General features: G+C 38.8%; 1 protein-coding gene across 5 annotated transcripts; it reads left to right on the plus strand.

Annotated features, from left to right (window-relative positions):
• The first annotated feature begins 677 nt into the window (after window positions 1–677).
• Window positions 678–13,897, plus strand: LOC115737229. Of its 5 annotated transcripts, XM_048278633.1 has the most exons (22): window positions 678–733; window positions 772–1,052; window positions 1,159–1,231; window positions 1,362–1,484; window positions 3,106–3,275; window positions 4,033–4,182; window positions 4,390–4,533; window positions 4,797–4,798; window positions 5,274–5,338; window positions 6,430–6,743; window positions 8,221–8,352; window positions 8,951–9,064; window positions 9,259–9,345; window positions 9,572–9,694; window positions 9,862–9,982; window positions 10,066–10,191; window positions 10,736–10,870; window positions 10,947–11,098; window positions 11,286–11,426; window positions 11,885–12,208; window positions 12,712–12,857; window positions 13,490–13,897. In XM_048278633.1, exons 2-21 carry the CDS (start codon window positions 996–998, stop codon window positions 12,832–12,834), a joined length of 2,676 nt encoding a protein of 891 aa, XP_048134590.1. In that variant the 5' UTR covers window positions 678–733; window positions 772–995; the 3' UTR covers window positions 12,835–12,857; window positions 13,490–13,897. The 5 variants fall into 5 exon arrangements, with proteins under 5 accessions (XP_048134590.1, XP_048134589.1, XP_048134591.1 ...); XM_048278632.1 differs by lacking the exon at window positions 13,490–13,897 and having other exon boundaries at window positions 12,712–12,963; XM_048278634.1 differs by lacking the exon at window positions 13,490–13,897 and having other exon boundaries at window positions 9,862–9,970; window positions 12,712–12,963.
• Window positions 13,898–16,573: the final 2,676 nt, after the last annotated feature.

Raw genomic sequence — 16,573 nt, forward strand, 5'->3', positions numbered from 1 at the left:
CATTCTTTGCTGAGAGAATTATCAAAAAAGTCTTAAATATATTGCAATTATGCTAATCCAATTTTAAACCTGTTTTTTTGCTAATTGAGTCCTAAATTTTTTGCATTTGTAAAAATTCTTGTTCTTTTTTTTTTTCATTTTTTCTTTATTTTTTTTCCTTCCTTTCTTCTTCCTTCATCCCCCAAGGACGGCCGGTCATAGGTGAAGGCTTGCGAGTTTGACCTAGCAAAGCTTGCCGCCACCGGCCACTAGCGAGGAAAAAGATTGTCCATGACAGTGCTGATCGGACCACGTCAATGATTTCCGATCACAACCGGCCAAATGGATTGAATTGGCACAAATACAAAATGTTTATAACTCAATTGACAAAAAAAAAAAAAGATCTAAAACTAAATTGACACAATTACAATTTGTTTAAAGACTTTTTTGGTAATTTTTCCTCTTTGCCATCAGACCAATACATTGACATGTATGACGAAACAATCGATATCTTTTTAAGGGTAGAAGACAGCTCTTGATATGCAAGGGTGTTGATGGGTGGCGGGTCGGGTGTCCATGATACCCAACCCGAAATGAGTGACACCGAGCTCGACCCGACCTAGCCAGCTGAGGCCCAAATTGAATGTGCCTCACTAAAGGGAAAAAAAAAGGTCTTTCGGTTGGCCATAGGGGTTAGCGGAGGTTTAGAAAGCTAATTGCTGCATACGTATTATGGAGAGCCCATCCGAGCACCGTAAGAACCCCCAACTTGCACGCGCAGATTAGCCAAAGTCTTTCGATTGGCCTCTCTCACCGCTAGGTTTCGACGAACAGAGCGGGAGGAGGAGGGCGGTGCACTTTTTTTGGCGAGGCCAGCAACAAGCAGGCCGTCAGAGCCTCCACATACGCCTGCAATCGAACCCTCCGGCGTGCCGCAAAGATCCGTCGACGTTGAAGATTAACTTGTCGTTGTTGAAAGAAGCCGTTTCTGTCCTCTCCGGCGAGTCGCGGCGAAGATGGTGCGCTCAAAGGCTCTATCAAAGAAGCAGCAGAAGAAGGGCATCGACTTCAAAGTAAGAACACACGCCAATACGCACACGATTGAGCACGCGCGTCTTTTTGATGTTGAATTCCGGTCATAATGCTTTGTAATGACTTCGTCAATGCATGTTGCTGCAGAAAATAAAGCGTAAAGTTGGGCGGAAGCTGCCACCCCCTAAGAATGCTACGAACACCGAAATCAAATCTAAAGGTATGAAGTTTTTTCGCTGGAGTTCGCAGTTGTGCTGCGAGTCGGTAGTAAAGGAACTCGGTGGCTTCTTAAGTAACTAATTGGAGCATTGTGTTTGATGGGATCTTAATTTAATGTGTTTTCGCCTTAGCAATTGTTCTTCCCGAGCAAAGTGTGGCGTCCGATAGGTCGGGGTTAGCTGTGAACAAGAAAGGTTTGACTTTGAAGGAGCTTCTCCAGCAAACATCCCACCACAATCCAAAAGTTCGTCGAGGTAACTTACTACTTTTATAAGGCATCTTTCTTTATGCAATTTGATTTTCTCATGAGTTGGTAGAATGCAAATGATCTGGACTTGAGGCTTTGGATGTAGAGGGGTAATTTTGTGCTAATGCCAGAAGTGCATCCTAGCACGCTATGGAGCTCCTTTGGTAAAGCCAGATTAAAACATGTCAAGATCATTCTTTCTGCGATTATATAATATCAAGTGCCATCTGGGGCACTGCTACCTAGATGATTGAATCAGACTTTATAACCTGAATCCAGCTGAGCTAGACTTTTGGCATTGTATTGAAGGGGCCACTTTGGAATGGTAGAAGTGAATCACTTGGCAATTCTTCACAGAATGTTTTATAGTTATTAGAGTACTCTGGTTGATGTTGATGTTGAGTTTGTTTTTTGTATTTTTTAAACATTGCTTCGCCACACTCCGTGTTGTGGGTGATAAATTGTAGTAAATTGTTTGTCTTTCTTATGGCACTTTAATCAAGATCTATAGAGCTAATGGATTTTTTAGAGGACAGTTTCTGAAGGTGATTCTCTTTGGGTGAAAGTTGTCAAAGTAAAGTTTAACATCGATCTCAATGGTTGGTGCACCAAGGTTGTCTGTTCTCCTTATGGGGTTTGTGTTTGGACATGCATTAGAAATAGGTGCAGCTCTTCTATCTGGTGGATTGGTGGAAAAGTTTCCCTTTGCCGTGATGTTGTGGTGAAGTGAAGTGCCTCTTAAATCTCTTTTCCTTATGGCGAACAAGAATGCCATGGTTTCTGACTATATGTCTCTGGAGGATGGTGCCATTCATTGGAAATTGGAATACAGTTACATAAGGAGTTTTAATGAGTGGGAGCTTTCCTCGGTTGACTCCTTTTTGGCTCCTGTGTTCTGTTAAAGTTCATGGCTTTGGGGATGACAAGATGGTTTGGCACCTAGCAAATAACAAGACTTTCAGTGTTAAATCTTGTTATACTGGTGAATTCTTCTCCTTGCTCGATCCCCTCAAAAGAAATCTGACTGTTACATAGTCATGGTAGCTTAGAATGAGATCCAATTGAGAATAGTAGAAAATGCAATTTAATCATCATCTTGGACTAGTGTTGGATGTCTAAGCATTCACGCGAATCTGTTGGCCATCTCTTTCTTCATTGTAACTTTGCCCTCGAGCTTTGAAATCAGATCTTTTGTTTTTCTTAGGTAGTATGGGTTAGGCCAGGACATGCCATCCAGCTTTTTAGCTGTTGGCATGCCTATGTAGGAGATTCAATTTCTAAGATGTCATGGAGTGTTGTACCACTTTGTCTCATGTGATGCAGTTGGAAAGAATGCAATATAAGATTGTTTGAGGATTTACAATCTTCAGTTTTCTACACTTTTATTGTGCTTTAATCTCTTGTTTTGATTCAATATGTTATTGTAATCTTTTGCTTTTGCTTGGTTTTTTTCTTTATATTTGTCTTTGTACATTTCTAACATACTAAAGGTCTTCTCTTTATCCTTACTGTCTATAAACAACTGTAGCATATTATTTAGCTCATGAGCTACTCATTCCTTCTGCTATCTATGTATATGTCTTATATAATGCTTTTCTTAACTTGAGTTACATTTATTTGTGGTATAGATGCGTTGATGGGCATAAAAGATTTATTCCTGAAGCATCCTGATGAGCTGAGGCTACACATGTATGCTGTTATAGAGAAATTGCGTGAGCGAATTGGTGATGATGATAAGTTGGTTAGAGAGGCACTATATGAACTTTTTAAGTCTGTAATATTTCCCAGTTGTAAAGAGGTAGGCTGTGAGTTCCCTTATCATTTCAATGTTTGCTGTGTAGTGCAAAAAGCACAATCATAAATAGTGAAAGAGTTTTGTCCATCATAGCTAGCAAATCTTTGATTCTGCCATTTCTGACCGCGGGAATTTGATGTTTGATATGGAGGGATGCATGTTGCTTTACTTTTGTTTTCTGTACCTTAGGACCTCATCGATAGTTGAGAATTTGCATGCAGAATGTGTATACAACTAAATGAACTTGTTTCATCTTTGGATTTGTTTATAACATGTAAGCTTCTGATCTGAAGAATGTGGTTTTTTCTTCATTATTTGTTGTGTGCTTTTGTGGTGGTTGTGCCTTATGAGGTGCTATTATGGTCTTCATTGTTTGACTGTCTAACGTATGCAAACAGCACACATTTTCATGGAATATGCCTTTGTGATTGGGGAAGATGACCTTAGTGTATTGCTTAGAATAATGTGACCTAAAGGTCGGTGGGTTCAGTGGTGGAAACAGTCTTTTTGCCAAAAAAGTGAGGGGGAAGGCTGTGTATGCCATCCTCCACCCCTGGCAAATGGAGGAGCTTTGTGTGCAGGGGAATTAAGTATGGATATGTGACTAGACTCTTTGGATTAAATTGGACCCACCTCTAATTCAATAGTTGTGAATAGGGGAGGAAGTTACTTCCAAATTCTGATATTCTCTTTAAAAAAGTGACAGTTTCACTCGATATTGGTGCATACTTTTACAGAACTTGTTCAACTGGCATTGCAGGGCAATCAAAGGCCTTTCGTTTCTCTCATGATGGCGTATATTTTCAATGCAATGACACATTTGGCAGTAGACGTGCGGTTGATGGCCTTCAGATTTCTTGGCCTCGTGGTTCTTCACTATCCACCAACCTTTCTGTTGTATGCTGAGAAGGTATTTCAACATACCACTTCCAAGGGGGAAACAAAAATTGTGTATGAGAAGGAGAGAAGGTCATACTGTAGCTGCTATGTCAGGATATCACTGTTGGAGTGTTATTTATTGTCAGTATAAAGTAGAACATTTGGTGTTTTTGAATCATTTTTTTCCCTTTTCTGCTGGATTTTTTTTGGACTCCTAAAGTTTCGCATTGAATGGCAGATTCTGCAAAGCTATGAGGATATACTTTGTAAGCATCAACTTTTTGCCCAAGATAGGAGCAAGCTGAAGACTGCTCTTGCTGGTCTAATGTGCTGCTTGTCGTTATTGCCATGCAATGACCAAGAGGATGATGCATCTGAAAAAGTATCTTCCACTTATTTACTTTAAATTGTTCTGCTATATGTTTTTCTCTTTGGATGTTTGTTGGTTTTTGATAGAGAAAGATAGCTGAATCTTTTTAAGTTTATCATCATCTTCTGTGTCCAACATAGATACTTTCTTGATGCTTTATGTTGTAAGCACCACTGATTTGTGACTGGATGCTTATGCTGGCTCTATTTTTCTGAAGCTTGCTTATTGAGGGATATTTAGTTATATGTCCTATTTGTGTGGACATTAAGATTTAGAAGTGAGGATACAGAGAGGTAAAGAGGAAGTCTGGAAGACTAGGGTTTCAAGACTAGGGTTTCATAGTGCGATTAATGTTTTTCTTATTGTTTGAACAAACATCGGGTAAGTTTGGGCTCAGTGGGCATGATCATCTCAGGCCTGATTGCCTGGACCAGCCTGAATAATAAACACATTAGGACCAAAAGACTGGCTTAATCATATCTCACACAAAACCAGTCTTGGGATTTCTCTTACCCCAGTACTAATATGTATTAATGGCCCAAACAAGAATCTTGAGTGAAGTACTTTCCGAGAGAAGCAAAACTAATGTTCCTTTCACGTAGGTTGACACATTTTTCTTCAAATGAACATGTATTTATTCTCTTAAGAGTGTTTCACGTGCAACTCATTAGCAATTGTGTTAAGGCATGTTTTATTTTTGATTATGCACAAACATTATCTTTGGTTCCTAACCTCTCTGTAACATTGATCAGAAAACAGCTGGAAAAAGGTTATTGCATGGGTTTGAGCAGGATGCGTATGCAAGTTCTTCTGGTTGGTAAATGTCTTTTACCCAACCTTGGGTTTCTCATTCTTTTATTTGGATGCAAGAGATTTTGATTAGTATGTTTTCAGGGGTAATGAATCTTGTACATGTTCGAGCTCTTGCATTGAGGTGTCAACATCCTCTTGATAATTAGTGAGTCTTCATAGGATCTAGAAAAATGTTCACCTACTATGTCTGAGCACATTGGCTGTCAATGCTTGTCAAGTGGCTCTTGGTACGATAATTGGTAAAAGAGGAAATACGTGGTAGAAGTAAGTTTGTATTTGAGCATCTTTGGTTTAAGTAGACACGAGTTTCAAGTTCATTTTTAGTTGCACAATCTTAGATTGGGGTTTGAGTTCAAGGGATTCATAAAGGACAGGGGAAGTGTTACTGAACTTTGGTTTGTCTAACTTTTGGGCGGTTTCATTTCTGCCCCTGCGTTGTGAACTTTCACCATTTTCTCGCTCCAGTTTGGTGTTTATCTAGTTTTGATTCTTTGATTGACTAGATTTAAGATTGCTTAGTGATATGCAGAGTTATCTCACTTAAGAGGACCAAAAAAATGCAACACTAATGTCGCTTCAATGTTTGAAAGTAATTCTAAAATACTTGGTCGACCAAAGTATGCTAGATTATGCTTGAGGTGCTGGAATGAAATAGTCCACGTGCATTTTGTGTGGCTTTTGATGTATGGCCTGGGAGAGAAAAAGTAATCCTAGGGGATTAATGTAACGTTTTTCGCAGTGGGAAACAAAAAATGAGAAGTGATGAAAAGGAATCTCATGTATATACTGAGACAACTACGTTTCTCCCCCCTGTTTTATTGTAAGTTTTGCATGTTCTTATCCATCTTAGATCTCTACCTTTGTGGGGTTCTTGTCATTAGTTAACACCTACACCTTCTGATATACATCATATGAAAGTTTTCTCGGAAAATCATCTAAAAATAAAATCTAGTCATTATCAGTAGTTATCAGTAACTCTGTTCTCTCTGTCTATCCGGAGGTCATTTTATTTTTATTTTGTGTATCTTTCTGTCATTGAGATTTAGCTATTGTGATTGTCAAATGGTAACACCAACCCTTATGTTTTTCTTGTAGGATACACTCTCGTCCTGCAGAAATTAAAGGATTTGGTGCCAGTTTTGATTAATTGCCTCAGGGAGATTTTATCTGTGGTTCATACGATGCCTTCACTGGAGTTCCAATCATTTGATTGTATGCTGTGCATACTTCAGAGCATAGATCGTGCTGTTAAGTTTTTTATCTCTAGGATTGATAAGGCCAAGTCTGATCTACAGCCCACTCTTGGAGGAGCCACCTTGACCACATTGGATCAGGGTGTGGTATCAGTTATATTGAAGAGGCTATGTGTACTGTTTCCGCTGAATGCAGCCCACCGTGTTTCGCAGAAGGTAAGACTTACAAATCGAACATAATTTTTCCCGCCCCAAGTGAGTGCGTGTATTTCTTCTTTGTTAGGTTTTGATTCATATTGGATGAATGTTTTCAGATTCTGTCGCTGTGTTCAATAACAGAACCAGGGCAGTTAAAAAGTTGGTGGCACAGGAAATGAATCATGGAATCATATATTTTGGCGGATGTATGGTTTCTGCTACACGAGATGATAAGATAACATTGCATATAATAACATGCTAGAGAACTCAGCCATTCAATTAGGGGAAACTGTGATATGACCTTTTAGCTATGGGTTGAAATTTCAAGAAAATTAATAGTTCAAGTTGGAAGTCTTAACATAGTAAAAAGGTGAAAATCATCTTTCAATTTTTCTTTCTGGTGTTTGATTGGATAACCATGACGATGAATAACCACGACAACAGAAAATAGCTGTAAGGTTTGACCTGTCTAAAAAGGTTGAAATGATCAACACGTAAAATTTCATGACATGAGTGCAATTAAGCTTGTCACTACCAATCTTACTTTTGTTTCCTTTAATATCACATGAGCAGAAGTGTCAGAAAATGCCATCCTTAATTAGGCATTTACGGAAGGCGGGTTTAATCTTTATTTCTCTGACAATTTGTGCTGAGGAAGCTATAACATCCAGTCCAAGGTTATTTTAGATCTTCATTGGTAAGACTCCTCTGAGGTTGGCTAGCATCGCTAGCTAAGTAGCTCACTACCTGAGTAAATGATACACTATCAAACAATATCCAACTAAAATTGAATATCTTTATATCCTTTTTGCATGGTACAATCAGCAATCCCTACCAAATGCGTCTCTTGGTGCCCTACCGGTTTCTGCTCTTTAGATAATGTAATCAAATCATTAGTGTGAGTACAACAATAAAATAATCAGCTTATCTTAACCACACTAAAAGGAATTGCTTTACTGTTACACTCACTGATAAATAAGAAATGCTTATTGTTTTAGCCTAAAGTCTCAAAAAAGTGCAAAGACATTTAGACCATGTTTAGCCACTATTCTAACTAATACTATCAATTTGAATTATTTATCCCACCTTGGGCTTTTGAAACGTATTCGGGCCATAGCCATCGTGTTGTCCAGCAATCATTATTTAAAACCAATCAATATGCTCATGGCAAGCTGATAATGGGCTTTGCAAAAGATATCCGAGCCCAAGCTAGACAACACTTCTCAGCCTGATGCTAAAAGTCTAGTTTTTCGAGTATCTAAAATTTTCCCCTTGGATCTTAGGTAATATGTTCACAGATCTAAATTGGATGTTACAGGAAGTTGGTCTTTTCTGCTTGGTTTTGATTAGTTCGTTTTGTGCCCTCTGCCTTAACCTTCTACCCTAAGATAAGCAGGGCCCTATTCCAAACTTTTGATGGATCATTTGCTAAATTTATCTCTGGCATTACACTTTTAGTCATCTTGCATGTTTCAAGTCCTCTTGTGGTTGGCAGGATGGTGATAGGTACTTCACGCTGAATGTCGTGATTGCTGGCATATTTCTGAGCTGTAGTGAATGGATCTCTCCTCCTGATGATCTGGCAGAGAGATTTCTTGAATTTTTAGAAGTAATGCTGCTTGGAAAGGTTTGATTCTCTCATTAGTTGATTCTTGTAGGAGATGCTTGGTTTGTTAATTTTGATCTTTCCGTAATTTTTCTGTGCATGTGTTATACACTTGTAATATACTCTACGTGGCTGCACAAAGTAACTCGTTTGACCGTCGAAGATTGGTATTTTGTTGGCCTGAAGTGGGTTTATCCTGTATGACAATGGAGTACTTTTGTATTGTAGTGTTGTTGGGTCTCCATCACTTTAGCTGGATTTTTAGGTAGAGTGGTGCTAGGTATACTAGGATTGGTATACCAAATTAGTACTGTAGGTGATGTGGCAGACTGCAAGTGGCCATTTAAGGAAGTATGTCATATTCAACATTGAATCGCAGCTTGGCACATTATTCAATATACCAATTTGTATACCATGCATTATTCTTTCCGGTATTTAAGGGTTGTTTAGAAATACTCTGGTCATGAAGTGAGCTAGAATCTAATTAGAGAGTGGAGGTTAATCCTTGGAGAAGTCTTGAGCAATGAGCACAATCTTATATTATTGATTTGTCTTTCCTTTTGTCTCGCTTTGTCTTTCCATGCTACTGATTTTAAAGGAAACTGCTTATTATTTGCAGATAACTGACAGTGCAAAGACTGAAGCAACGGTCCGCGACAAGCACTTGCTTCTCCCCTTTATACCAAAACTTTTGGCACAGGTTCCAAATAGTTGGAAGTCTCGCCTTCTTCAGGTCAGTTGATTACGAGCTTTTAGGATCTTGTCTCCTGCAACTACAAAACGAACTAGTTTCCCCACGCATGTCCTTAATATGATTTGATGCTTTTCCAAGGACAACAAATTATTGAACCCAAAGCATCACCTATGATATGGGAAATGGGAAGTGAAAAATTAGTGCTGCTGACCCCCTTGTTATCGAAAATTCAGGCATTTACAAAGGCATTCAGGGATTGCAATCATCAGTCTTCTCTGAAATTGGCCTTCCTTTCCATTGTCGAGGAAATAATGATACCTGTGAGTTTTTATTATTGCTCCTCCTTTGCGGAGACATTTATGTTTGGTACAAGTTCCCTTGCATAAAATCATGCACTTTTAATTTGAAGTGTTTTGAGTGAACCCTTGCATCCATATAGTACATAGAACAGATTGACATCCACAGAGCATGAGAACCTGTCATCTTTTGTTTTAGATTTGTTCTGTTGACAAAGTCACACGTTCTGTTTCCTGCGACCTGTTGCAGGGACAAAACATGATATCATTAGATGTGAGTGATCCAGAACTGTTGGACCATCAGATTGCTTGGGTAAGAGAGCTTCCTACATTGCTAATCTTGCTGGGTGAAAAGCATCAGTCAGATACCCAGGTACTTCATAATGCTATTTACAGTAATATTTAATGTCCTGAATGAGTTGAATCTTGCATTCTTAAAAAGAAATATCAGCTATTACTAGCAGCATGTAGAATTTGCAATTTCTTCTAAAGTTACCTTATTTGTCAATGAAAGTACTTTGTGAATTTGCCTTCTTGTAGGTGGTTTTACATCTTATTCTTCGCCTGGGACAATCTGCTTCATCAAGACCTGCCTTACAGTGGGAATATGATAACATACAGCATACACTTCTGGATTTTTTCAGCAAATGTCAGGACGAAAGTGAGGCTTAGTGCACAATGTTTTATTGAGTAATTAGTCACTTGTGTAGCTGACATCTGAATCTTTTGTGATCTAAATTGCAGGCAGGGTTAGTTATGGACCATTCATAAGGCTTTCTCAAGATTGTCAGGAACTTGCTGTTTGTTGCCTTTATTATTTCTCTCGTTTGGATTCTGCTTTGCTCGAGGCAATAACCACATACTGTCTATGTACGTGTCCCTAACCATAAATTGTCTGAGATGCAATTCAAGATACAATCATCGTGCACTATTATTTGCTCGAATGCTTGATACATTTTTTTGTGCATCAACATGATATTCTTGTTATTTTTAATGATGAATTTAAAGTGAAGAATTCATCCATAGATGCTCCATCGATAGATGTCCTTGCACTTGAATAAAGAACAGCATCTACCAGAGAAGCAGCTTATGAATATGGTCGCTAAAACATCATTACTCTGAGTTCAGTGTTGATTTGCCTTCACGCAATGTTACGGTCTTTGAAGCTCGAGTATGTCCAAATTTGTTGGTATTCAGATTATTTTTGTCTGAGGAAAGTTAAATTTAATCAATATGAGTCAAGTAACACATGAGAAGACATTTTTGCTCTTTGACAGTCATAATCTTTTTTTTGGATGGATATTGTAATAAAACATGTTGAAACATGTGGTATACGCACAAGCAACTCATGAGATTCCTCTGTTTTCCATTACACTATGCTCATCTTCTGGTCCTTATTGCCAATTCATTGCAGGCGATGATCTGGAACCGTCGGTGTTATTTCGCACGATAGAGGTACTTGATTCCGCCTACACTGCTGGACATATCTGGATATCGGACATCATCAGTTTCTTCATCACATTACTCTTGCGTTTCAAAATTTCTCCTGGTAATATCCAACATTTTCTTCTGTTGCTGCTTCCTTGTGTTCTCTTCCTTTCCTGATGAACTACTTTTTTGGACAGATAATGCCCTGCCAGTTAAGGAACATGAGCTAAAGATTTCAAACTGTGGAACTTTTAGATTGTTGACAAGTGTTGTTTGCTCATGCCTTTTGCATATTGGTGACGAATCTATGGTCCTTCAGATGATAGAGAAAGTGATAATTGATCAGATAGTGAGTCATCTTAACTGACTGCCAGTGATAGAGTTATTTGCAACTTATGATAATCGATTTCTTATCGATCTATTCTTGAACAAAGTTCTTATGCATCTATCACAATTGACAATTCATTCCAACAAGTAGTACTCCATAAATATAATCAGGATAGACCTGAGCTCTTATTTAGTTTGTTTCTTTTCAGAAATTAAAACCACCTCGTGATAACGCATGTGCCTTGCTCCGACTGCTCGTCACATTGGATTCTAAGCCAACCAGACTCTCTGAACAGACTATTGACCGTCTGGCCAGTTTTCTTGCTCTATATCTGATTGATGTTTTTTCTGTAAGCTCTCTCTCTCTACACATTCCCTGAAAGCATGCATCAATCTTCTGTTTGTTCAGTTCAGCTTCAATCACTTGATTCATGAATTGCAACAAAATTTGGTTTAGAACTAATGCTAATGATATTTTTCTTGAATAATCTCTGAATTGGTCTTCCATACAGTACATACAAGTGACATGGTTTTTAGTAATAGTTACTGAAATTTTGCTTGGAACTAATGCTAATGCTATTTTGATCGAATAATCCAGGAATCAGTCTGCATGTGGTACATATATGTGTGACATGGTTCGTAGTAACATTTGTTATGATTGGGTAATCTACTGGTTTTCTATCTAATAACTATTGGTCCATACTTAAGTTGCTTAGGAGTCAGTTGCCTATTTCTTTTTCTGATCAGCAGGCTCAAGAGTCAAGTGTTTGTTGTTATCTAATCAGATGTTTTTTTTTCATATATTCAGGTTGTAATCCCCCACATTTCAGGAGATGATGATGAAGCTACTGTTGCTGTTCTTGCGCGCATGACCCATTATTATGTCTTACCTTGCTTATTCTTGTTTGATCGAAGTCACAAACTTCTGAAACTAGTTTTGAACAAGATGGAATCACTGATATCTGATAGGAATTCATTGTCTTGTTCGGAAAATGGTAGTCATGGGACAGATCATTCAACTAGTGTCATTGCCATTGTTTATGGCCTTCAATTGATGCACAAGGACTTTAAGATTCAACAGATTCTATCTTCGTTCAAGGCAGAGATTGAGTGCATACTAAGATCATTACAGGTTTGATTTTGTATTCCAGTTCATATCAATTATGTTCTCGCAGTGCTTGTTTTAGTTGTTCGGCATGTTTGGTCGTGGCCTGCTCGTGGCACGATCAGTGGGACCGATTAAGAATTGTAGTGATGCTTGACAGTAAAAAAAAATTGTTTAGATGTGCTCATGCTGTATTGTGCAGTGTTAAACTGTTTATCCATGTGGAATCATCATGTAACCTAATCATTATATTACTCGTACTATGTTCTCGCAGTGCTTGTTTTAGTTGTTTGGCATGTTAGGTTGTGGCCTGCTCAAGGCAGGATCAGTGGGACCGATTAAGAATTGTAGTGATGCTTGACAGGGAAAAAAAATTGTTTAGATGTGCTCATACTGTATTGTGCAGTGTTAAACTGTTTATCCATGTGGAATCATCATGTAACCTAATCATTATATTACTCGTACTTTGATTATCTCTACTTCTTTGGCTTTATAGTTTAATCATGGGTCTTCTCTCTTTTCCTTTACAGGCTTTAGTGGAAAATAGTACAACCTTGGAGGAGAGACACAAACTACAGTGTGCATATGTTCGAGTACATAGGATGCTGGGTAATCTGCAAGAACTGCAAGAACGGACGCTTTGCCTGTTGTAGATCATGGAAACGTGCATTAGCAGGTCTTGAGTCACTTCTAAATTTAAAATGCCATTTTTTCTTCTCCTCCCCCTTTAGTTAATACGTCCACTCAATGAGAGTTACTGCATTGCATTAATCATTCTTTTAGTCTTCGTTCTTCAAGTTTTAAAAGGTAGCTTCATTGCATGCAATTCTTTATCTATAGGTATTGAATTTGTTTTGCCCGACAAGCTTGCCTGAGATTTTTATAAGTGGGCTAAAATCAGTTCTCTTTGTTTAGGTCTTTATTGGGGGTGATAGTGGACCGTGGTACAATTCATGTTCTAAAGCCATTATCCTGACCGCTACAAAGTGCCAAAAAGTGGTCATCGTTAGGAGGGGATTTCATCGATGAATGCTGAAGAAGCATTCCTATACTTTCCGCCGACTAGGTTACATTAGGTGTTTTTTCTTTTTGGCTTTATCAGTTTCTGCTAGAAATTATGAATGTTGTTTCTCCATCTCGTAAGATGCACTGTGAAGTAAAAGAAACTTTTAAATGATATTGATGTACTTGAGGCGGCATGTGGTATTTTGATTTCATTTGAAGTTAGCTCATATAACTGCACCAGAACTTCTCTTGAAGCTTACTCTTGGTAAAGATACATCTGGTCACTTAACCATTGTGTTGCAGCGCTTCTCCTGGTGGGAAAGCAAAAGGGGCTGGAAGAATACAAGGTCGCGGACCGGTTGAAAGCGGAGTCTTGACCATCGTTGGGAAACAAATTGTTCAAATCTGTGCTGATCTAAGCTTGTCTGCTCGCGCGCAGGAGGGAGGGAGGGCCCCTGTTATGGAAAGTAGAGCTCGCCACAAGTTTCTGGCGATGTTCCCATGGGAAAAATGATGCTGGATATGAAATTTTGTAGCTCAAGTCATTAGGCGATTTTGTTCGTTTTTGTGCTTTTTTATGTTCTTATCTTTATATGTGGGGAAAGTACAGTTTGTATTATGCAAAATTAGCTTCTAATTATACAGTTGCAGCGTCTGTTCTCCTAAACTGCCTATAGCATATTGCAACAAAATTACCACAGCTTAAAGGGGAGAGATGGACTCAAGAGACATGATTAACGTTCAATCAAGCCTAAACCAAGCAGATATATCACAGCTCAAAATCCAAGTCCACATATCAAGCTCAGTATTGATTTGTACTTGGGAAAATTCCAACATGTCGATGGAGGAGGTTATTTTCTCAAGGTACGTATGACTTTGTCTTGGGTAGCCCCGAACTTGAGACCCTTGTACCAATGGTTCCCCCTTGAGTTCCATTGTCCGTGCAAAAATTTGCTGATCAACGTCTACGTTCTTGTCGAATTCCGAAATACACAATTGCGAGAGAGAGAGAGAGAGAGAGAGAGAGAGAGAGAGAGAGAGAGAGAAGGGGTGGGGTGGGGTGGGGTTCATGTCCCTCGCTACCGTATAGCCCTCAATTCCTTTATGCTGAACATCGTGTATGGAGGCTTCACTAAGGAGGAAGATAAAGAAAGAGAGGAAGAGTGGCGGATGAACCGTAGCGGCAGATCCTGAGCGCTAGCAAGGGTCTAGCATCTCGTCGGGGTCAAATGAACCGGGCCATAGCCAAACGAATCGAGCTATACCCAAACAAATTGTCTGCTCAAACAACTGCTAGAGCAGCATGTTTTAAGCCTTGCGATGCTTCATCGAAGCTCATAATGCGGGCGGCATACATGTTCGTTAGGGTGAGTCAAATTCCTATCCCTAAATGGACGTGAATGCTAAATGTTGGTCATTTCAATGTCTTACAATGTCGATACACTTTAGTTTTTAGTCTTGCATTTAACAAAAATAATTGAATGAAAAATTTTCATTGTTGATGAAAAGACACAATCATAAATTATTATTGATAATGAAAATATTTTTTCTTGACTAATTATTTTAAGTGATATAACGACCACTTTTATAAAAATATATTTTGAAAGTTATTTATTTTTCACGAAACAAACTGAAATGCAGTGAAGTATCCATCTCCTATGATCAATTTCACGAGGCAAGTTTTAACTTCGGTCCTAAACTTCAGAATAGGCATCATCTGCCTAACGCTACTAACCTGGGGTAAACAGTGAAAAGCTCCACAAAGAGATGTCCTTTTTAAGTAAGTCCCTAACGAGCTCCTCCCAATTAGCTTCGTGAAGCGTGAGAATGAGTGGCAAAGAAGCATCAAGATCGAAACCCCATCTCCTCTCGTTCATTAATAAAATTAAGAAGGCAACATTCCTTCCCCCCCAACAGACTCTCATCATCACTCTCCATCTTAATTTTTAATATTCCATTGTTATGACTAATCAAAGTAGCACCAGATCCAAAGCAAAGCTCTTGCTTGGAGACCACCACTACCCCCACTAAACGTGCACGCCCTCCTCTTTCTTGAATGCCAGACATTACGTGGGAAAATTATCAAAAAAATCTTAAATTTATTACATTTTACCAATTCAGTCATAAAATATTTATATTTGTGTCAATTCAATCCTAAACTTCTTGCATTTGTATCAATTTAGTCCATCCGGTCAACTTTAATTTGCCGGCGCTGATGGGGCAATTTTTAATAATATTTTACTATTTTTTCAAATTCTTTATTTTTTCCTTTTTTATCCTTTTCTTTCTTTTTTTGGTTCATCTTCTTCCTCCATTGAGGTCTTGTTGGCCACTGGCGCCGCCACCTCTCGCCCAGCCATGGTGCCTTGGCGACAGCTAAGCCTCGCCATTGCCCGCCTACGTGCCATTGCTTGCCTAGTTTTCGGCGACTGCCCGGTGCCGATGGTCTAGTTCTTGTTTTGGCTGAGGTTTAAGTGTTGGAGAATAATTTTGGTCGCCGGTGTTGAGTGATTTGGCCACTAGCAAAAGTGTGTTGATGGTTGTAATTGACCGATGGCTAGATTGGTGACGGTCGTTGGTGTCGACGATGGCCGACGACGGCCAAGGATGGAGATTGGGGACGATCCAAGCGGGGCGGGCCGAAGCTTGGGAAGCGGTGTCTCAAGGAAGAAGAACAGTAAATAAGAATAAGAAATAAAAAAATAATAAATAAAAAAATTGAAAAAAATTAAAAAGTTGCCCCATCGGCGCCCAAAGGGTCCATGTCGGCGTTAGCCGGCTAAAGTTGGCGGGATGAACCGAATTGACAGAAATGAAAAATTTTTAGCACCGAATTGGCATAAAAAAAGATTTAGGATAAAATTGGCACAAATGTAAAAGATTTAAGACTAAATTGGCAAAATTAAAATGTTTAAGACTGAATTGATAAAAGTGTAACAAGTTTAGGACTTTTTTAACATGTTTCCTGGCGTTATTGGATTCACACAATAACTTCTCGGATCTGGTGCACATAAGATTTGGTAAAGTATCTCGCATCATTTATTTACCATATTTATCCACTTTATGTACAAGCCACATAGAAACGACAGGTGAAATTTGAAAAACGAGGGGCCGTACATGAAGGAAACTAGGGCAAACCCTAACTCTGGTGTCATGTTAGATTATTCAACCAAAAAAACTTGAGTTTATGTGTGGAGAGAGAGACCATCTTGATAGTAAGAGCAAATGAACCATGTAGATACGCGAGAAACTCAATTCAAAAAATTTCAACATGCAGGTGAAGAGAGACCGTACGCATAAAAAAACATACAAAGCAGTAAATAGCGCGATACTTCAACAAAATTTATGACCATGTGGGAGACGGAAGTTATTCGTGAACATATTCCA

This window comes from Rhodamnia argentea, chromosome 5 (genome assembly GCF_020921035.1).
Source record: "Rhodamnia argentea isolate NSW1041297 chromosome 5, ASM2092103v1, whole genome shotgun sequence".
NCBI classification, from domain to species: Eukaryota; Viridiplantae; Streptophyta; class Magnoliopsida; order Myrtales; family Myrtaceae; genus Rhodamnia; species Rhodamnia argentea.

What these genes read in the sequence shown, in the direction of transcription:
- LOC115737229 (XM_048278633.1), top strand. Translation starts at nt 996, where the DNA reads ATGGTGCGCTCAAAGGCTCTATCAAAGAAGCAGCAGAAGAAGGGCATC. An exon ending in CACCGAAATCAAATCTAAAG is followed by an intron (nt 1,232 to 1,361) that starts GTATGAAGTTTT and finishes TTTTCGCCTTAG; the next exon opens with CAATTGTTCTTCCCGAGCAA. An exon ending in AGCATCAGTCAGATACCCAG is followed by an intron (nt 9,695 to 9,861) that starts GTACTTCATAAT and finishes GCCTTCTTGTAG; the next exon opens with GTGGTTTTACATCTTATTCT.